The 23468-nt window shown below is 38.8% G+C and overlaps 1 protein-coding gene and 1 long non-coding RNA gene across 6 annotated transcripts in view; one reads left to right on the top strand and one right to left on the bottom strand.

The window, feature by feature from the left end:
• Positions 1 to 14650, bottom strand: part of CCDC181 (coiled-coil domain containing 181) — a 32538-nt gene extending 17888 nt beyond the window's left edge. The window contains exons 1-3 of one of the 5 annotated variants that reach the window (XM_086693696.1): positions 14526 to 14650; positions 9293 to 9432; positions 5581 to 6528 (exon numbers count right to left, since the gene is read on the bottom strand). In XM_086693696.1, the coding sequence (XP_086549822.1) occupies positions 5581 to 6528; positions 9293 to 9432; positions 14526 to 14586 (1149 nt within the window). In that variant the 5' untranslated portion in view covers positions 14587 to 14650. Of the gene's footprint in view, positions 1 to 5580; positions 6529 to 9292; positions 9433 to 14367 lie in introns of all 5 variants that reach the window. The other 4 variants (XM_025926305.2, XM_086693694.1, XM_086693695.1 and 1 more) reach the window with 4 other exon arrangements.
• A 219-nt stretch (positions 14651 to 14869) lies between these two features.
• The window catches only part of LOC147572710 (uncharacterized), a 44442-nt gene continuing 35843 nt past the window's right edge, over positions 14870 to 23468 (top strand). Inside the window, exon 1 of the long non-coding RNA XR_015245977.1 lies at positions 14870 to 15433. This is a non-coding gene — a long non-coding RNA (uncharacterized LOC147572710). The remainder of the gene's footprint in view (positions 15434 to 23468) is intronic.

Here is a 23468-nt window from a genome sequence, read left to right as displayed (position 1 = left end):
TCAAAATCTGTCAAGAAAAGAAATAGCTTAAGATGATGATTAGCTGTTTAGCGTTTTAATCCAAGTATAATTACTAAAAGCAAGCAATCTAAGTAAATTTAAAGGAGATCAAAATTTATGCTGAATTAAACTAGATAACAAATGTTCATTAACCACCTAAATCATTTCAAAATATATAGCATAACATACTGAAATATTGATTGCTAAACCTAAGTTTATTTAGTTTTGGCTTTTAAATTTTTTTTACAGAAAGACAAAGATATATAATATTTAGGTCTATTTAATAAACAAACCTATGCAAAAAAAATTTAAATGACTAGGAGGGGGATTATACTTCTAGAAACTATGGAATGATGAGGGGTGCCTCGGTGGCTCAGTTGGTTATGTGTCTGACTCTTGACTTCAGCTCAGGTCATGATCTCAGGGTTTGGGAGTTCAAGCTCCTTGTCGGGCCCCGTGCTGGCAGTGTGGAGCCTGCTTGGGATTCTCTCTCTTTCTGTCCCTCCCTCGTTCTCTCTCTCTCTCTCAAAATAAATAAACTTAAAAAAAGTGACATAAAAATTATGAAATGATGAAACATATTTATAAATGTGCCAGTCCACAATGGTTTCTTAGTTTTCACTAGGAATTAAGATTCTAAGGGTTAAACATTCTATTTAGTATTTTTGAAAGTAAAGCTACTAAAATTCAACAAGGATGTAAGAAAATGACTGTATATGGAAAGTAAGAGAGGAAAAGTAGAGTGTGTGTTTTTGGTAAAAGAACACACTTTTTGGGGAAGAAATGAATTTTGTTGAGGGAAATGAAACTGATTTTGTCATAGAGCTGATTATTTCAGAAAGAGAAATAAAAAGAGACAAACTAAAAGAGACACAGAAAGTTGTAGAAGGTTCATAGGAAAGAAGTCTTGGAAAAGGAATTTCATGTGTAATCAAGCTGGCCAAGGTTAAAATTAATGTATCTAAACTTCAGTTTCGACATCCAAAGTACACTAGTGCAAAATTTTGGTTTTCTCTGTTGAAAGGACAAAATTTTCTCAGATTGTTGGCCTGCCCTTCATAAGAGATTGTACCCAAAGTTTCTTTACTTTTAATGTAATCTGCCTAGGAAACAGAGTCTATGTTTTGTCTTTATCACGTCTTTGATGACTTGGGAAAGCTGAGTCTTCTTCTCTGTTAAGACCAGCTAAGGCTTTTGTAGCTAACTGTAATCTTCTGTATTTGTCCCTGATAATTTAGGTAAATGGATAATGAAGTATTGTTTTATAATTTTCTGTTATCCTATTGGGTCAAGTGTCCAAACGTTTTGATATTTTTTACAAACTCCCCCAAATCAACTTCTAAATGAAGTCTTTTTGATCTGGAAAATTCCGTAGGACCTATTAGGTTTATTTGATATGTTAAATCACATGGGAAGCATTGTCAAATAAGAAATAATATTAAACTTTCTTTATGTAACATCTGTACAGTGTTCCAAATACTGTGTGAAATCCCTAGAAATCTGATTATTTCCTGATACAATGTTATCAGTCATCATTTTAAAATGCATGACAGAGGCGCCTGGGTACCTCAGTTGGTTAAGCGTCTTGCAGTTTGTGGGTTCGAGCCTGTGTCAGGTTCTGTGCTGACAGTTCAGAGCCTGGAGCCTGCTTCAGATTCTGTGTCTCCTTCTGTCTCTCTCTCTGCCCCTCCCCTGCTTGTGCTCTATCTCTCAAAAATAAATAAACATTAAAAATTTTTTTTGATAAATAAAAAATAAAATGTATGTCATAGGGGCACCTGGGCGGCTAAGTCAATTAAGCATCTGACTCTTGATTTCGGCTCAGGTCATGATGTCATGGTTCTTGAGATTGAGCCCCCGTGTCAGGCTTCACCTACCTGCTTATGATTCTCTCTTTCCCTCTCTCTCTGCCTCTCCCTCTCCCACCTCTCTCAACATAAATAAAGTTTAAAAAAATAAAAAAATAAAAAATAAAATGTATGTCATAAAAATAAGCAACCCCCACTGCAAATGCCATTATAATGAGAATGATATTCATTATACTTAGCATCTGTCCTCCAGTAGATTAACCTTTTATGAAACCCTCTTGCTGTCTCCCCCAAATGTCATCATTTCAAACTATCATTCTCTAAATCCTGCCTTCTAAACCCTTACCTTCTGATGACAGAGACATCTCTTACCCTCTGGGCCCTTTGAAATATGGCAGTTGAATTTTATCTAGCTGCCACCATCTCAAGGACACAAATATGTTCTAGTAATGGCTTGTATGTTTTCTCACTGTGCAAGAGCCTTTCCTAGTCATGGAACTATGGCCTCAGTTCCATGGTAAATATTATTGGAGAAAATAAGTCCAAACTGAGGCATACCCTCGGAACCTCACAGTGACTGAGGGAGCTATTTCACAAAACAAATATCATAGGCCATTTGCCACATCTGGCCAATATTACAACATTTTCATTGCACATATCATCCCCAATACTCTGCCACTGTAGAAAAAACAAATGGAATAATTAAGACCCCCCAACTGGCAAATCTTACTGAGTCTTTCAGTCTGCTTTGGTCTAAAGCCCTCCCCTTCAAATTATTTAACCTCAGATCCACTCTATTTGGTAAACACTAATTATCTCCCTTTGAAATCATTACCAGAACACCTATGAGGATGGCCTACTACTGAAAGGAAATCCACTAATCTATTGCAAAGATCTTATCAAGGTACTTGAAACTAATACCGAGCTCATACAGCAATCTTTTCCCAGCACACTTCTGGGTGACAAACATCTTCAACATCATGATCTCCCACCTGGACATTTGCTTCCTGGAAATGTCACCCACACAAGGATGCCCTCCAACCTCACTGGGAAGGGCCACATCAAGCATTTGTTAACTAACCCCCAGGCTGCTAAACTTAAAGTCGTTGACCCATGGGTTCACAGTTCTTATTTAAAAAAAAAAAAGGCATCCTCTCCTGACTGGACATCCCCAACCACAAGAGATCTCAAACTAAAAATATCCAGACCCACTCAAAATCAACAATCTGGGTGAGAAGCAGATGGCACCTGAGATAGACAGACAGCTTTCCCAAGAGTCACGACCAGGCCTGTATATCTCACAAGAGACTCTTCCTAATGCCTCATGGCCATGAAATATTTGGAACAATCCTTGTAGCAGGCACTTTAGCACTAAAGTGCCTCCTATATTTGGCTCTTGCAGACATGCCAAGGCACAAATAACAAGTGTTCCCCAACAGACACTCGTAGCTGCAAGACCCCCCTCTTACAAAAGATTCTTTCAGCTAAGATGTGAAACACACAGCCACCCTCCTTTCGTCTGCTCAAATAAAACAGATCCCCGGTTTTCTCCTATCATGCCCTCTATACCGATAAATGAGTCCATAACCAGTTCTAAGCAGAGATGCTTTGCACCCCTACAGGACACACATTCGTCTGCACTTACAGGGGACAATCTTGGACATCTGCTTGCCTAGACAGCTGGAGAATAGCAAAGCAATGCCACCTGGGATATCTAACTTCTCTTTCTTCTGTCCTTAAGTTAATTACTAAAGGATAACCATACAGGAACTAATCATAGAACTAAAAGGAGTCTCCCCGCTAAAAAAAAACTGAAAGAAGATAATTATCCAGATGACAACCCCTCCAAATAAAAAGATAACAGTTGGGGGCGTTCCCAAGGCTATGGTCTCCCAGGAGAGAAGAACTTCAGTAAAGGGGCCCAATTTGGGAGGATCTTCAGTTGCTGGCTTGGAATGAGTACATGATTGGAAATCTTTCTTGAACCATCAGCAGAATTGCCAGGTTCACTGCCTGAGCTATTAGAGCCAGGGCAAGTCTTTGGATACTCTATCTCATGTTGTCCTCAATAATAGCATAGCATTAGGTTATTTACTTGGGACCCAAGGTAGAGTCTGCCATCACTAACACTTCTTGCTGTACATGGGTACTTCCCGTCGCTTGGAATTCAAAACTGCTAAGATTTTTAAGCTTGCTAAATCTCTAAGGGGAATCCCATCCTCTAAAACCTCTGGTTGGTTAGATTTCAGAGTCTCAGATATTTTTAGCTAACTCCTGATCAGAATTGGGACCTGGGCTACAAGTTATCTTATCACTGTTTTAATTTGTTCTATACTCATTATTATCCCACTGTCAATGCTTTTCACAGCCAATGTTTCAAATCCTGTCAGAACTCAGATAATCTTTGTTCAAAGACTCAAAACTATTCACCAGATGTACCCTTTGACTGAAAGAAAGGAGAATCTAATTGACTTCTAGGTCTTATTTCCTCAAACCTCCTTGTTACTCAGATGTGGCTGGAAAACCCTCACCTCGCATGCTTATAGAACACATCAAGTAACAACCACTATGAGATTTCACCCTCCAAGGGACATGAGGGGCCCAGAGCAAGTTGCAGGTTGCCAACCACTCCAATAATGAAATAGGACTACATGATCACAAAAATCTGTCACTGATGTTTTTCTGCCAGAAAGATCTTGATCAGAAGGGGGAAATGTGAAGGAAGATTCAAAACGAAGTAAGCATTGCTAAGACAATCACTGAAAATAGAGTTGAAAGAACATTGAGGAAGTGGGGCCTACGCACTGTCTCCTATTTCAAGTCTCCTGTTTCAATTCTCAGCCCACCATGATCTTTCGATTTTTGTCAATTGCAACTTGTCAACTGCAACCCTGACCAACCTGGTGAGACACATTCTTGTACTTTGGATGGAAATTGTAACCTGTTGGCTAAACAGCCTATGTGTATTAGCTAGTCAGCTTAAATTCTGCCATCACCAATCATAATTCTTTCAAAACAAGCTATGTAAGCTTGTGCTTTTTGCCTTTATAGGCCTGCACTCCCAGCTCACTAGCTCACTATTCAGAGCACACTTTTGATTTAGGTCGACACTCTGCCTCCTGGATTGCAATCCTTAAGACCCCAAATAAATGCTTTGGTTACTTCACAGCCTCTTCTTAATCGACAGCACAAAACCACCATCACCATCACCATCATCATCATCTTGGATTCCATATGGCATTTTGGAAATACTTTGTTAAGGTTATTAGGCTCTATTCATCTAAAACTAAAATTTCTGAAATCAAGGAATTATAGGCATGGAAGAATATGTGAAAACACATACACACATAAGTCAGAGAATTATAATCCAAATCTACCTGCTGCCTCCTAAACCCCAACAAATTTGTGCCTTCATTTTTCCACAGGACACCTGATTTTCACCTGCTCACATCAAAATTACTCTCAGCAGCCACTTCTCTGAGCCTCATCTTTAAAATGAAAGGATCAGATGATGTCATCACTGAGACCTCGGTCTCTAACACAAGTCATTCATTACTAGGCCCTGTGATCCCTCCAAGAAAGGACCAAGATAATCATGGTGTTTACCCCATAATCTGCACTCTTAATATTTAACCACTTAATCTAACAATAGAAAAACAAAACAAGCAAGCAAATCTACCCAATACTTTGAGGAACTATTTCAAGTACCACTACATTTATAAAACATGAAAATACATCCCGCTTTCAATATGATGCCCGCTTATGTGCTCACCTCTCTCTTTAGCTTTTCTCTCTTTTGTTCTAGCTGTTTTTGCAGTTCTTTCTGTCGAGAGGAAAGACAATATGTTGAGGTCACTGGAGGTGTATTTGCAGACTGTGTCCTGTGATTAGGTTTCCCATTCCCCTTACTTCGATCTGAGTTGGCAGCAGAACTTGGACGAGTCTTGGGGTTGGCTGGTGGCTGAGGGATATAAGCCAGTGGCTCTTCTGTTGATGAATGAGCAACAGCATGAATCTTTGCTATCGGCTCTTCTTTCTTGACACCATTGACATTTGAGTTGGAAGATCTGGATGACAACTGGTGAGGCTCGTTTTCTGTACTATTAGTATTAATGGGGGGCAAAACCCCCGGACTCTCAATGTCTTGTAAATTCAGAAGTTCAAACTTTCCATCTCTCTCGACTAGAATTTTCCTATCCTTGTTCTCTTCACAATTTCCATCAGTTAGTGACACGAGCACATTTTCTTGTCCAAATTCCTTGGAAATACATAACTGTGAGAGTTTTCCAGACATACTACTTTCTTTTTCAACATAATTTTTGTAAGTATCAGTGTCTTCCAGTGGAGGAACTTCCAGATCAACTAATTTGTCTTTGAACTTAAGCTTCCGTTCCCTTTTATCATTCACAGGTTCTTGATTCTGTAGAATCTTGTTGGCTTGTATAATTTTTTCCATAATATATCTCCTTACTTCCTCATCCTCTTCCTCCTCCAGGGCTCTCTGGCTTTCTACTTTGGATTCCTGGAAAGAGTTTTCACTATCTGAATCTGATATGGGATCCAAAGGTTGAATACTCGGTACAGAAATGAAGTCATTTCTTCTTGGTGAAACTTCATCCTTCAAAGATTTGTCAGGATCAGAATTCTGTTCAGTGTGTTCTGTTTCTGTTTCATGGTCTTTTAATTCTCGGTTAATATTCTCTTCATTTCCACAAGCCATCTAAAAAAATATATATAAGGTTCTCTTTTTCAGTAAAAATTGAGACTCTTTGTCCATTTATATGTAGATAATCCAAAATGAAGTTTCATAATCATGCAATATATTTTATGAATGGGAAAATTTACATGCTTCTTATTTACACTGTGCTCATAATATTTGAATTCATATTTATGAGCATCCCAAGGGAAATACATGTGACAATAGCACTTTAGGAAAAATTTAATGCTAAATCTGAATTTGATGTTGCTAGGGGCTAGGTTAATATTTTCAAAAATTGTATGCTAATTAATGAAAGGGTAACTACAAACAGTACATTATTATGTTACTATGGTTCCTCTATAAAATCTTCCTCACTTTAAATTTTCAGAAGAAAATTTTGTTAAGTGTTTTCTCCTTATAATATTTCTATTCTTCAAAAAACTATCTTTCTCCCCAGGACCATTACAATATCAGCCTTTAGTTGAGTTCTAATCACTCTGAGCTTCTTACAATCTTTTCAGATTATCATTGGTGCCATTTTCTGCAGAATCCATATCCAAATTCCAGTCAATTTTTATCTACGGATGACATTTTCCCTCCTCAACTATCCTCTGAGGCTCCAACAGTCTATGCTAAACACCATCATAAATTCAGTTTTATATTAAAAAAGCGTAATTCCACATGAACCATAGATCAATATTATCACATCACAAAACCCTGCTCTACACCTGTTTCTAATTAAAGGCTTCTTATCTAACATCTTTTCCACATACATGCATATTCACCAACCAAACAGAAACTCTTTTCCCCTACGATATTTTTTTCCTTTTTCTCAGACAATTCTCTCCCTCCTGAAACAATTCTATGGGAATTACTACTTGCTGCTCTCTTCAACCTCGTAAAATCCCCTTCCGCTTTTACATGCTTAAAGGTCATCTTTTCTGATAGCCATCTCTTCCTAACCCGCACAGCGTTGCCAGATGTCTGATAAGCAAATAAACCTGGCCCATTAAAATGTCTAACAACCAAGTAAACTAAGATTTCTGCATTGTAATTGGTTTTTTTTTAAGCCGTATTTGATTTTCTAGTTCATTCTGACAGTATCTGTTTCCTAATTATTCTTTGGTTTTCATTTTTTAAAACCCACTGCAAAAGAAGCCAAAATAACCAAAAAATTCAGTGCAATAAAACTGTCACTTTTCACACCCCCCAGCCCTCATCCCAGTCTCTATCTCTGTCATCCATTTTTCCTGCCAGCCTCAGAGGAGGAAGTGATTATAATCACCCACAAAAATGAGGAAGATGGATGAGAGCCCTTTGTTTTGAAGCTGCCATTTCCCCAGCACCCACAATAGCCTCGGATACATGGTGGGTGATTATTAATATTTTCTGAATGAAGAAAGAAATGAAACAATGAAGCATCATCTTCACTTCTCTAATTCTAGCACTCTGTGCTTTGGATCTCACACCCCTCCAGTCATGAGACTTTGGTTCAAACTGACCACTCTGGGGTATCTCTGCCTCTACTCAATCTTACTATTTTTCTGTTAAAGATGCATCGAACTCCCACTTAAAGGCCATCTCAGAAAAACCTTTACTTTTCACTCTGTTGCCTTTTTCAAATATTATCCCATTTGTCCTCTCCATTGCATAAGAAAGCAAAATGCAACTAAGAGAAGTCTGTGATGTAAAACTGCCAGTCTTCTTTTTCTCATATTCTTTCCCTTAACCTTAAATCTGACTTCTGTCACAATTACTTAGGTCGTTGTCCCTCTAAAGTCACCTATTCTTATAGCAGTCTTACATCTTTTCTTCATTACCTATTTATTGACGTTAATTTCATACATATATACATATGAATATATACATATATGAATATATATAAACATGTACCCACAAATTACATATAGATACACATACACACTATATATATATATATATATATATATATATATATATATATATATATATCCATCCATGATCCAGGAACAGGTTCATTTTCCTGGATTTCCCTCCTACCTGTATGATCATGTTTAATGGGTCCACTTTTTCCTAAAGGTATTCCTATGGTTCAGTTTTGACTCTCTACGCTTTTCCTCTATATACATTCTCCTGAAGGGCTAATTCAGTCTTAAGGTTTCAAATGTTAGCCAAAAGACCATGTTTTTGAGGATTTGCTTTATTTTCATTTATATTAAAAGTATAACCCCATGATTTTATCCAAGTTTATATAAAGTAGAAATTGTACTTGTTTTTATTTTTGATGCAGTAAATCATATTTATTTATATTATATAAATTATAATTTTTAATTATAATTTAAGTTTTTTAAATGTTTACTTATTTTTGAGAGAGAGAGACAGAGCATGAGTGAGGGAGGGGCAGAGACAGAGGGACACAGAATCTTTAGCAGGCTCTAGGCTCTGAGATGTCAGCACAGAGCCGGATGCGGGGCTCAAACTCACAAACTGTGAGACCATGACCTGAGCCGAAGTCAGAAGCTCAATGGACTGAGCCACCCAGGCACTCCTATTTTTAATTATAATTTAAACTTTATTAAATGCTAACTTAATCCCTGTTCTCTCATCTCTCACCTTAGGATACAACATATAAACTCTTAATGTCTCAATTTTCTCATCTCTAAGGTAGAAATAATGATACTTGTTCTATATATATCAAAGGAATTTGGGGAGGTTTAGATGACATAGTATATGCAAAACTCTTGAAGAATTACAAAGCACTTTGTTAATGTAATTATTATGAATGCTTTTGGCAATTTATATATACCTCTATTATGCTGGCACCACCTTTTTCTTTTTCATTAATTAACCATTCCAGGTCCTTTTCAAAGTCATCTTCATATTCTCCACTTTCTTTTGAGTCCACATCTTTATTTTCATCCATTTTCTGTTTGTTATAGAATAATGCTGTAAGATTTAAAAAGATAAGGTATATGTTATGTCCACTTTAGGGGTAGAGTGGAGTATGGAGATTAATGTAATAGACTAACCAACACATAGAAACACAAAGCATGGAACGTTCAGAATAAACATATATCTGTATACCCTGAAAGAGAGGCCTTCGATGGCCAGACATTTTCTAGATGTACCACTCTAAAAACCACCCCCCTCCACCCAATTCCTGAAACCCTCACTTACAAGGAGCCTAAAAAAAGGGGGATAAGAAGACTATCTGAGGCTTAGAGAAGGATTTTCCACATCCCCTGCCAATCGTTAAAACTCCTTGCCCAGGTCAGAGCAGATGACTCAGCTTTTAAGTCATACTCATTAACGTTGTCTAACGTTCAAATGAAAACAAATACAGGTTTCCTCAGCTCTCTGAAAGCAGAGTATTCCAAGGAAAGCCAACATGGCATAAAGCAAAGAAGCAATTACAGTTTCATAAAAGCAAAAATCCTCTTCAGATTTCATTCAGTGAACAAAAACAGGTACAAATGTAGGTCTTTTGTCAAAGAGAAGCGTAAAGCAAACTTTCAAATGTGGAGGAAACCTGAATATCACTGCCTATCCTCAATTTTTTAATCCTTCTACTAGTTTATAGGGCACGGTTATAATTTGTGATCTGAGAGCTTTCAATTAAGTAACATTTGATTTTCAACGACAGTAGATGTTAATTTCCACAGAAGTCAAACTGTTTTAAACTCTATGAAATATATTTTTCATTAAAAAAAAAAAAGCAAAACAAATGTGATGTCTAATACTATCCAGTAACAGTGATAAATAAATAGGTCAGGTGAAAGTTAATGTTTATGAAAATGGTGTATAAATTAAGTCATTTTTAAGAGAACAAAGCTCAAGTTATCTACAAATTGAGGTCAGTTCCTAGCCCTGCTATATAGTTTTGTCTATAATTTTTCAAACAAAAGCAGCAAATAAATCTTCACCTATGTGTCTGCATATGCATGTGAACATACCATATATATGTGTATATATGTACAGTTTTGATGAAACTTTGTTGAACACCTACAATATTCCTATATACATTCCCATAAAGATTATAAAACAGACCTATGCCCCTGAGGTGTTTCCGGTATGGTACAGAACACAAACACAAACAAAACCCAGAAATTTAAAAAAAAAAAAAAAAAAGTAGATAAAAACAAAAATAAAAAAGTAAAGAATTATGGAAGGCGGAATAAAAAAGCAATGAACTCAGTCTAAAATTAGAAATACCAAGGAAAGCTGAGATGGGCTTTGAATACTGAGTACAAGAGGTTACTAGTTATTTCAGACAAAGAGAACAGCACGAGAAAGAGCAAACAAACATGGAAGTGCATGAAATTGTCCAGGGTGACCTGAACATAATGTGTTCCTGAAGAAGAATCTGGAAGGAGGGAAAAGGGGTCAGTCTGATGTCCGATTATCTGTTCAAAAAACAGGGTTGAGGGAAAACTGTTCATGTAGATCTAATTGTCATAAATGTAGAAATATATAACAATCATCTGCACATTTTCCACTATTAAACAAAAACAGAAAGAGCAGTGCTCTCTAAATGTACTAGAATTTTAGGTCCAGTTTCAAAAGAACTATAGAAATCTCATCTTCAGGGTCCCAAACACCTGGGACCCTGTTTGTATACCTGTTTCTATACCTATGAGCCATCTCTTGTGCCTGTAGCAAGACTAAGTTGCCTAAAACCCTTTCTGGAGGCAGAAAGTACCGATGTCAAGAACATATTTCTTTAGGATCTAAAATGAGAGAGATTTTGTCTGAATTAATAAACTACCCACAAGCTTCGTTTCGGCCACTGGCTTCACTTTACTATCTGTGAACCTTTGACTCGATCACCTAACCTCGTGCCAATTTTACTAAAGGGAGATGAGATATACATGATTTTCCTTCCAACAGTGCCCAAAAAAGCATGTGGGAGAGCACCTTCCCACTAGTTGCACAAGCACTAGCTAAGTGAAGAGGTGAGGCTTTTCAATACTGTGTGTGAAAAACATTTTAATAGGTTTTACTGAACAGTAGGTTCCAGTGAGTTAAAAGGATGATGGGGACACCCAACATATACATCAACTGCAAGCCTGAGACTATGGGTGAGACACACAGAAGCGTGAAGCACCCTCTCCAGTTTCCTGGGCTGCACTGTAAAGGACAAAAGACAAGCTGGAACACATTCAGAGGCTAGCAAACCAGGAGGAAGAGGCATAAAAGAGAAGGAAGGGAAGAAGGGAGGCCATGAGAGTAATGCCTGAAAACCAGACCCTGAGGAATGCCTTAGGAATATTATCCTAAAGAAAAGAAAACACAAAAGTCATGACATGTGCTTTACATTATCCAAATGGCTGCTGGCTGGAGGAAGACTGGACTTGCCTAACTTCAAACAGTGAAACTAGTGTCAAGGGCTGGAAACAGGGATATATTTCAGCAATTTAAAACAGAATTTACATTGCAAACTTGTCCTGAAGAGAAGTGAGCAGCCTATTAGAAGTGCTTCATTCCCTGTCAATGACAAGGAGCTTTAGCAAAAACTGTTGAGCTGGGGGACCCCTAAGATTTCTTTTAAACTTTTTATAAGCTGCAATTTAGCAAATAACTGCCAACTCATGAAAAGCACGAGAATTTAAAAGGAAATGCACAGTATCATGATAAACTTAATCGAAAACAAGTGATCGGGGCCTTTTAAATCCAAGACTTAAAAACTTCTGGTCTGGGGGCGCCTGGGTGGCTCCGTCGGTTAAGCGTCCGACTTCGGCTCAGGTCATGATCTCACAGTCTGTGAGTTCGAGCCCCGCGTCGGGCTCTGTGCTGACAGCTCAGAGCCTGGAGCCTGCTTCCGATTCTGTGTCTCCCTCTCTCTCTGCCCCTCCCCTGTTCACGCTCTGTCTGTCTCTGTCTCAAAAATAAATAAACATTAAAAAAAAAAATTTAAAAAAAAAACAACTTCTGGTCTGTTTCAGTTCAATGTCCGCCTGCCTTAGCATAGTGTTTGGTATTGATTGGTACCCTTCTTCTCAAGACGAAGTTAGTTTTAGGTACATGAACGCAAATCATTCAATCTAATTATTCAACTGGGTAATTACAACTATTTCCAATGTATTAGTTGGATTCCAAATCCTTCTAGATACTTATTTCTTTTAAACTAAGAATACAGAACGGACTTACTTAAAGAACTCAAAGTAAGGTTTCAGTAATTTGTAAAGCAAAGGCTGAGAGCAATAATATTTTGAGGTAACCTAGGGAAACCAAACCAATGCTTTGGAGTGAGTTTATCTACCACTGGCTGGCCGCAAGACAGGCTAACTCACCTCAACTGTTATGCCTAACTATCTACTAATTGAAAGTAAGGGTGCCATGGATGATTAGAAGACACTAAAACTCACTGTGATCCAAAATACTTATAGGAACAATACTGTCTTTCACAGTCACAAGTGCCTTAGGATAATCTGCTTTCTTTTCAGACCAGGGATCTTGGAATTTATTTATGAAGATGTTTAGGTTACATAACTAATTGTTAGAATAAAATTTCTATGGAACTCTCCAGTGCTCTCCTTTAATTTTGTAATAAACATAGCTCTGAATTTGTAAACAAATAGTTGCCTGAGGACTTTGGTAGCTGTGCTTTATTTACAATGAATTTCACCCATGTGAAAGCTCAAATTTAAAACTAACAGATAGGATCAGCATAATCGATAAAAATGAAATGAAAAAATCAAACATACTAGGTGTTATTAAATCGTACTATTATGCAAGAATTGAAAAGAGAAAAAGCCACAGTTTGAAGTGACTCTAAGAAGAAAATGAAGGTGCATTAAATTTGTACCGCCGTTCTTTTCCTGTCTCTTCAAAAACCTCATGGCTGGTTGCCAAGTAAACAAAGAACGTAAATCATAAATTCTTGTTACCAAGTCCCTTAAGTCTTTTTCAAATGCGTCACAGGATATCCAATCTCCTTCAGTTGTTTTAATCATCATCCCCAGGGCACTGGCCATATGCTACACAGTCAACATACTGGAACAAAAACACATTTTACACAAACTGAATCCCTCACACTTACTCCTTGTGAGTTTCCACATTTAAATTTCAATGTTTATCAGCAGTAAAAATCTCTGTGTGGCTTGAGTAAGAACCACCCTCTTAATAGGTTAACTGTAATAAGAGACAGAAATTAATTCCTTCCTCCTGGGTGTCTGCTAAATCCCCTGTGAGTATGTGACTGCAGATCCTTTAATGTGAGTCTAAGCTAAGTCTATATGTATACGCTTTTGACAACTTTCTTTCGGGATTCAGACCTTCGAAAATAGTTTAATTCATTGACCCCAGCCTTATCTCATAGCCTGTTAAACACATGCTTGTTTAAAATCGAAGAGCATCGAAAGAACGTCAAAGACAACCCGTTTTAATACAAAGTAAGTACTTAAGCAAAAGCTAACCCCTAAGAACACCATGAGACCACCTGGCCCATTCTCCCTGCTGCCTCCTTCTCAACTGAATTTTAAAATTCTTAAATTCATGCTCTGTCACCAAGTATGACAATTAAGTAGTATTTTACAAACATTAGGTGGTAAGTTTAATTTGTATCCAGGGTCCCCAGGTACCATCGACTAAATGAATACCCGAGCCTCTTCATGGAAGCTACCATTTCAGGAATGACTTTTTTTCTCCTGGGGAGGAGAACTTTGAGCGGGGTAAGAAAATGACAAAAATGGGGGGGGGGGGTTCCCTCATACAAAGCCAAGCAAGCAAGGTGTTGCCAGGCTTCCCCCTCGGGCTCGCCGGACCCGGGACTCGCCCGCATGAGAAGCCCACAGGAAGGCTCTTCGCTCCCTTCTTCTAAGCACTTTTCCTCCCAGACGTCCCAGACGTTTGACCCCCGTCCCCTCTATAAATATCTCCCACCATAAAAATCTCCGCATCATCCTTCCCTTCTCTCCCTCTGGTTCCCCTCCTGCCTGTGTGAGATGCAGCGGCTGGGGTCACAGAGATGGCCGGGGGAGCTCTCCTCTCCTCCTCTTTCTAAGCTCTGACAGACAGTAAGCCCAGGGAGACCCCGGCACCTGCTCCCACGGCGGCCAGGACCCAGGTGCCATAGCAACGGCGCGTCTCCGCGTCCTCCATCCGGGCCTCTCTTACTACGAGGGCGCGGTGGACCGGCGCAGGCGCAGACGGCAGCCTGAGAACACCTGCTCCTCCAGGCGCGCTTCCCCGGGGCCTGCCTGAGACCTGCCGGGCTGCGGTTTCCAAGGAGCCAATCGAGCTCTGCACGCTCCACGCGCAGGTTTCCAAGGCGCGAGTCAGAGTTGGCGAAGGATCGCTTTCTTGGCTGTGACTTTTCCCGCGTGGAGTTGTCTCTCGCCAAATACGGATATTTTTAGAGCGATTTCTGGAGGTACATGTCTGTGTGTTATTTTCTTCGCGTTATCCAAGTCATTTCAGTTTTCACTACTAGGTAAGCGGATTGCTAATTAGCTACCAGATTCTTTTACTGGAAGCTTCAGCAACCGCACCGCGAATGAAAAACACATCCTTTTGCACCCAAAAGAGTGGTCAAAGGATGCTTCCTCCAGGTTTCAAGAATGTGAGAATGGTCAACTAGGATATTCTCAAATCCTCCTTAAAGATCGACTTTATAAGGGAGGCAAAGTGAACTTTTGATTGCAGTGATAAATGACAAGATTTTAGAAACTGGCCACTCCCTGCCAGAAACAAACAGGGAGAAACGAAAGTACTTCCCCAGTACACTCCATAATTTTCAGATTCTTTTTTATTATTAGAATGTGTAATGTATATTTATTTGCTTGATGTTTATTTTTGAGAGAGCACAAGCAGAGGAGGGGCAGAGAGAGGGGGACAGAGGACCTGAAACCCCACTGACAACCGCAAGCCCCATGTGGCGCTTGAACTCACAGACCAGAAGATCATGACCTGAGCCGAAGTCAGGTGTTCAGCCAACTGAGCCACCCAGGTGCCCCTAATGTTTGTCTATTCTGAGAGAGAGAGAGAGAGTGTGTGCGTGAGAAGAGGAGAGGCGGGGAAAGAGGGAGAGAGAAAATTCCAAGCAGGCTCCGTGCAGAGCCAGTCATGGCGCTTGATCTCTCAAACCGGAGAGATGGTGGCCTGAGCAGAAATCAAGAATCAGAAGCTTCATGAACTTTGCTACCCAGGCACCTCTGTTTATTATCAGAATGTTTATCACCTGGTATAAAGGAGAGCATCTTTTCTTCAAAGAGGGGCATGTAGAATTGAGTTTTAAAGTATTCTCCAAATTGTAAACGAAGTAAAAAATAAAAAAGATTTTAAGGTTAAAATGGATTACAAGGGGCGCCTGGGTGGCGCAGTCGGTTAAGCGGCCGATTTCAGCCAGGTCACGATCTCGCTGTCCGTGAGTTCGAGCCCCGCGTCAGGCTGATGGCTCAGAGCCTGGAGCCTGTTTCTGATTCTGTGTCTCCCTCTCTCTCTGCCCCTCCCCCGTTCATGCTCTGTCTCTCTCTGTCCAAAAAATAAATAAACGTTGAAAAAAAAATTAAAAAAAAAATGGATTACAATATTTACTGTGTTTCTTAGCTGCAATGTGTAACTCATAGTTCCAGATTTAATGTTTCTCCTGCTGCAGGACTTCGATCTTAGGCCAAACACTTGAAAAAGATAAAATATAAAATTATTGACTAAGGTAGAAGGAATTTTAGTTAAATCTCCTTTAATGAAGGGGCCCCTGGGTGGCTCAATCGGTTAAGCACCCAGCTTCAGCTCAGGTCATGATCTCACAGTTTGTGAGCTGGAGCCCCGCATAGGGCTCTGTGCTGACAGCTTGGAGCCTGGAGCCTGCTTCGGATTCTGTGTCTCCCTCTCTCTCTGCCCCTCCCCTGCTCACGCTCTGTCCTCTCTCTTTCTCTCTCAAAAATAAACATTTTTTTTTAACTCTCCTTTAATAAGTATGGAATTACTACCAAAGCTACATCTAGGTAACATCTAGGTTTCAGAACTCCTAATTTAATATTTTTCCCGCTGATCCTCCCAAATATTTGTAAATGTTTTTTACCAATGTAATGGGATATAGCACCCAAAAAGTGGAAACAACTCAAATGTCTATCAAGTGATGAAAGCATAAATAAAATGTGGTGATAAACCTGAGCTCCTAAAAAAGATCTATTTCACTAGCATCTATGAAAGAAAGCAGAGAAATAATAGGTTTTCAATAATTAATTTCATTCAATATTTCCTGCTGAGTGCCTTACTTACAGGTCTGCTGGGAGGTGAATAATTTCTAATCTATGCATGAAGGAGCTCATAGTCTGAAAAAAAGGAGACGGGCTTTGAAGAAAGGGAACACAGTGTGATACACAAGGTACAGATATAGCTCAAAACTGGACATCAATTAGGAAGAGGTGATGACAAAGAGTCCTTTGCAAAGTGTTGACATTAGAGCTGACTTTTGAAGAATGAAAAGAATTGCACAAGGGTGGGGCATTATACACAGAGAAGTTAGCATTTGCGAGGGCATGGGGGCATCAACTTGTTTATTCCAGGATCGTTATGTAATTCAGAACTGCTGGCAGCATAAGATGAAATCTGTCCTTCATTGCCCGTGGCAGCGTCTGAGATATTGTAAGCATGTTATGAAAACCACTGAAGTATGATCTGTGAACAGGCATTTCCATTAAAATTAATAGCATCTTTGGGTAAGTTAAGTGTATCCTTCATTTCTTCTGTGACTTCCTTAAAGAAGAGACTGAGTTTTAGGTATTTCTGTATACTTAGCAGAACTGGCATTTAAGTGGCTAGTAAATATTTATTGAGTTGACATAACTCAGTAAATGAGCTAATTTTATTGTGAATAACCTTAATCATGTAACTGAATTCATAATTTGTTCCTACTACTTTATCAGCTCAGAGGTTATTGAAGGAATTAGTGTTTTGATGATCAAGGAGAAGGGAAGAATAAATTTCTAAAATGGGGCATTTTAGAAAGTGCAGACCTTTGGTAAATTAGGATAATCAGAGATACCATGAGACCATGAGAATACAGGACTGGCATATTAAGTGAGGAAGAAATGATGGAGGAATGCTAATGACACATTTGGCAAATTTTTTTACATTTTTAAACTTTTTTTTAATGTTTATTCATTTTTGACAGACAGAGCTATTGAGTAGGGGAGGGGCAGAGAGAGAGGGAGACACAGAATCTGAAGCAGGCTCCAGCCTCAGAGCTGTCAGCACGGAGTCCAATGCGGGGCTTGAACTCACAAACCATGAGATCGTGACCTGAGCCAAAGTCGGACGCTTAACTGACTGAACTACCCTGGCACCCCACATTTGGCAGTTTCATAGAGTTCAGCAGGTCACTCTGCTCTCTCTCTCTCCATATGCATTTAAACAATCCCATTTACTATAGCATCAAAAAGAATAAAATACTTCAGAAGTTACTAAGGAAGTGAAAGATCTATATACTGAAAACTATAAGATATTGATGACAGAAATGGAAGAAAACATGAATGAAGAGAAAGATCTTCCATGTTCATGGAAGAATATTTTTTTAAATTTTTTTTTAATGTTTATTTTTGAGAGAGAGAGACAGAGTGTGAATGGGGGAGGGGCAGAGAGAGAGGGTGACACAGAATCCAAAGCAGGCTCCAGGCTCTGAGCACAGAGCCTGACATGGGGCTTGAACTCACCAACTGTGAGATCATGACCTGAGCCGAAGTCAGACGCTTAACTGACTGAGCCACCCAGGTGCCCCTTCATGGATTGGAAAAATATTGCTAACATGTTCATACTACCCAAAGTAATCTACAGATTCAATACAATCCCTATCAAAATTCCAATAGGATTTTTCACAGAGAAAGAAAAATAGTCCTAAAATTCACATGAAACCACACAAGACCCCAAATAACCAAAACAGTCTTGAGAAAGAACAAAGCTATGGGCATCACACTCCCTGATACCAAACTATATTACAAAGCTATAGTAATTGAAACAGTATGGTAATGGCACAAAAACAGAACCATACATCAATGGAACAGAATAGAGAGCCCAGAAATAAATCCATGCTATCTGTTCAACCAATCTTTGACCATGGTGCCAAGGATACACAATGGGGAAAGGATTATCTCTTCAATAAAAGGCTTTGGATATCCAGTTTAGGATATCCACATGCAAAAGAATCAAATTGGACCCTCATCTTACATCATATACAAAAATTAACCTGAAATGGATTGAAGACTTAAGTGTAAGACCTGAAACTGTAAAATTCCCAGAAGAAAACATAGTGAGTAAGCTCTTTGAAACTAGTCTTGGCAATGACTTTTTGGGGCATAACACCAAAAAAGCATAGGCCATGAAAGCAGAAATTAAAAAGTGGGACTGCATTAAACCAAAAACTTCTGCACAGCAAAGGAAACCATCAACAAAATGAAGAGGCAACCTGTGGAATGAAAGAAAATATTTGCCATCCACATATCTGATAAGAGGCCAGTACCCAAAATGTATAAGGAAGGCATACAACTCGATAGCAGAAATACAAATAAAGAATCCAATTTTAAAATGGGCAAAGGACATATATAGACATTATTGCAAAGAAGACATACAGTGATGAAAAGGTACTCAACATCACTAATCATCAATGCAAATCAAAACCATGATGATAGGCCACCTCACATCTGTTAGAATGGCTATTATCAAAAAGGCAAGAGATAATAAGTGTTGGTGAAGATGTGGAGAAAAGGGAACCTTTGAGCACTGTTGGTGGAAATGCAAACTGGTACAGCCACCATGGAAAACAGTGTGGAGGTTCCTCAAAAAATTAAAAATAGAACTACCCTATGACCCAGCAAAACCACATCTAGGAATATACCCAAAGGAAATGAAATCAGTATCTCAAAAAGATAGCTGCATTCCTATGTTCACTGCAGCATTATTCATAATAGCCAAGACATGGAAACGATCTGAGAGTCCATCAAAGGGTGAATAAGAAAGAAAAGTGTGATAAATACACATACATATGATGGAATATTTTTCAGCAATAAAAAGAAGGAAATTCTGCCATTTGTGACAACATGGATGAATCTGGAGGATATTATGCTGAGTGAAATAAGCCAGACAAGGAAAGACAAATTCTGCCTCACTTATATGTGGACTCTAACAAAGTTGAACTCATGGAACCAAAAAGAGAACAGTGGTTGCCAGGGGCTGGAGAGTGAGGGGGAAATGGGGAGATATTGGTCAAAGGGCACAAACTTTCAGCTCTAAGATGAATAAGTTCTTGGCATCTGTATGGCATGATAACTATAATTAATAAATAATACTGTACTGTATACTTGAAATCTTCTAGGAGAGTAGATTTTAGGTATTATCACAAAAACAAACAAACAAAAAGTATATGAGGTGATGTGTTAATTAACTTGATTGAGGTAATCATTTCTCTCTCTCTCTCTCCATGTACATATATACCTACACATAAAATCATCACACTGTAAAACTTAAAAATCATGCTGTGCAAACTAAATATGTACCATTTTTCTCACTTATATCCCAATATAGCTGGAAAAATAAATACAATCCTTTCCCTCTCCTCTCAGATGTAACTGCCCTCAGTCTGTCAATGACTACACAAGAAATGGGAATTAAAGAAATGTAGGAACAGGATGATTCAGGAAGAATCAGGTAGATAGAGAAAAGAAGTTGTCTGCTATCCAGGGCCTTTCACTTAACATGCCTTGTTCTTCTTAAAGTCTGAAAATGTTAAATATCAATGAATAACCTTATTTTCATTACAGGCAGTAGAAATGTGTTCAGAATTTATGATTCATTAGAGACTATGGGATTCTACAAACATAAGATCCCTGTATAAGTGACCAGTGCCATATGTTTTCCCTCTCCACTTTTAATTTAATAATAGTTATAAGCTTAGGTTTTAAATGTGCATTCTGTAAAGAATCCCAGAAATGGATAACACTCCTGCAGTCTTCAGTGGTTGGTCATCACAGGATACAAAGAAGTAACAAGCACACACTGTCGGCAAGAGATGAGCATCAAGTTGAGCAACTCTGTTTAAATAATGGACATTTTGAAGGAAGGCTTTGACTTAGATAAGCTGATATACAACTTAAGTAACCAAAGAAAAGGAGATTAAATAAGGGCCAAGAATTAGAAAGACGTGACCATACATGTCTCCTATAAAACTGTTCCAAGTAATATACTTTGCAGACAATACTCAGATTTGGCATAGTCATATTTTAAATCATTCAACAGATAATTATTGAGCATTTATGCACCAGACACAGTTCTATGTACTCGGAATATATCGATGAACTATTACATTCCCTGGAAGTCAGAGTTCCAATGACTTCAGCCACCTAAAACCCATTTGTAAAAAAAAAAGAAAGAAAGAAGAGAAGAGAAAAAAGAAAAGAAAAAGAAAAGAAAAAAGAAAAGAAAAAAAAAAGAAAAAGAAAAAAAAGCAAGTGCTGGGGCACCTGGGAGGCTCAGTCAGTTAAGCGTCCAACTCTTGATTTCCTCTCAGGTCACGATCTCACGGTTCATGACTTGGAGCCCTGCATCAGGCTCTGTGCTGACAGTGCACATCCTGCTTGGGATTTTCTTTCTCTCCCTCTCTCTCTGCCTCTCTCTCTCTCTGTCTCTCAAAACAAATAAACATTAAAAATAAAAACAATTGAAAAGGAAAGTGCAAAAGGTTTGAAAGCAAAAATATAAGGCTATTACAGAGTTTGGGCTAAGTGTGAACAGTTTGTAGGAGAGTCTCTCCTAGTAAGTGGGATATTTTTCTGAATTTTATATCTTTACATTCCATCGTTAATGCTACTCACTTGCAGAACACTTTATAGTTGTAATGTTTCACATACATGTTTTGAAATTGGTATGTTAACATCTAGATCTTTTTTAATTTTTTTTTCAACGTTTATTTATTTTTGGGACAGAGAGAGACAGAGCATGAACGGGGGAGGGGCAGAGAGAGAGGGAGACACAGAATCGGAAACAGGCTCCAGGCTCTGAGCCATCAGCCCAGAGCCTGACGCGGGGCTCGAACTCACGGACCGCGAGATGGTGACCTGGCTGAAGTCGGACGCTTAACCGACTGCGCCACCCAGGCTCCCCCATCTAGATCTTTTTTAAGTTAAAAACTATTTGATAATATGGGGAGTATTTTCTTTAGAGAGTCAAAAATTCGTTGTCTTCACGGAGCTCAACTTCCAGTAGAAAGAAGACAGTAAGAAACATACTAAATAAGTAAGTCTTATTATATGTTAGAAGGTGATAAATGTATATAAATGCTATATAAACATAGATCAAACGAGAGGATCAGAAGTATAGGGGTGCATTCTGAAAGCGGGGTTGAACTTGTACATAAAGTAGTCCAGTAAACCTTATTGAGGTGACATTTGAAACTTTTCTTAGAATTACTTACAGATTTAGCATAGATTGACATCAGATATATCACTTAACTAGAAATAGCTATGATGAAAATATGACAAGTACCCCCCACCCCAATCAAGACTTTCTTTCTGTAACTGACTGTGAGGAGTATGTCACACTGAAGACTGGGGCTCGAGTTTGCTTGTGACCTTCAGCAGCAGGACAAACACACTTTTAGCCTGTACACCAGCAATACATTCCTTAAACATTCTAGGTTTTTTTGTTTTTTTTTTTCCAAATTTTTATTTAAATTCTAGTTAGTTAACATAGAGTGTAATATTGGTTTCAGGAGTAGAATTCAGTGCTTCATCACTTACATATAACATCCAGTGCTCAACTCAACAAGTTCCTCCTTTATACACATCACCCATTTAACCCACCCCCCCCACCCACCTCCCTCTATCAATGCTCAGTTTGTTCTCTATTATTAAGAGTCTCTTATGGTTTGTTTCCCTCTCTCTTTCCACTCCCATATGTTTATCCGTTTTGTTTCTTTTTTTTTTTTTAATTTTTTTTTTCAACGTTTATTTATTTTTGGGACAGAGAGAGACAGAGCATGAACGGGCGAGGGGCAGAGAGAGAGGGAGACACAGAATCGGAAACAGGCTCCAGGCTCTGAGCCATCAGCCCAGAGCCTGACGCGGGGCTCGAACTCACGGACCGCGAGATCGTGACCTGGCTGAAGTCGGACGCTTAACCGACTGCGCCACCCAGGCACCCCCCGTTTTGTTTCTTAAATTCCACATATGAATGAAATCATTTGTATTTGTCTTTTTCTGCCTGACTTATTTTGCTTAGCATAATACACTCTAGCTCCATCCGTGTCATTGCAAGTAGCAAGATTTCATTCCTTTTGATGGCCGAGTAATATTCCATTGTATATATATGCCACATCTTCTTTATCCATTCATCTGTTGATGGACATGTGGGCTATCTCCATAGTTTGGCTATTGTTGATAATGCTGCTGTAAATATCAGGGTGCATGTGCCCCTTTGAATCAGTGTTTTTATCCTTTGGATAAATACCTAGTAGTGCAATTGCTAGGTCATAGGGTAATTCTGTTTCTAACTTTGTGAGGAACGTTCATACTGTTTTCCAGAGTGTGTGCACCAGTTTGCATTCTCACCAACAGTGTAAGAGGGTTCCCCTTTTTCCATACCCTCGCCAATACTTTGTAGTTTCTTGTGTTGTTAATTTTAGTCATTCCGACAGGAGTGAGGTGGTATCTCATCATGGTTTTGACTTGTACTTTCCTGATGATGAGTGATGTTGAGCATCTTTTCATGTGTCTGTTAGCCATCTGGATGTCTTCTTTGGAAAAATGTCTATTCATGTCTTCTGCCCATTTTGTAACTGGATTATTTATTTTTTGGGTGTTGAGTTTGATAAGTTCTTTGCAGATTTTGGATACTAACCCTTTATCAGATATGTCATTTGCAAATATCTTCTCCCATCCTGTAGGCTGCCTTTTCATTGTGTTGATTGTTTCCTTTGCTGTGCAGAAGCTTTTTATCTTGATGAGGTCCCAATAGTTCATGTTTGCTTTTGTTTCTCTTGCCTCCAGTGACAT

Source organism: Puma concolor, chromosome E4 (genome assembly GCF_028749965.1).
Source record: "Puma concolor isolate L17-30 chromosome E4, mPumCon1.1.hap2, whole genome shotgun sequence".
NCBI classification, from domain to species: Eukaryota; Metazoa; Chordata; class Mammalia; order Carnivora; family Felidae; genus Puma; species Puma concolor.
This window is presented reverse-complemented; position numbering and strand designations above follow the sequence as displayed.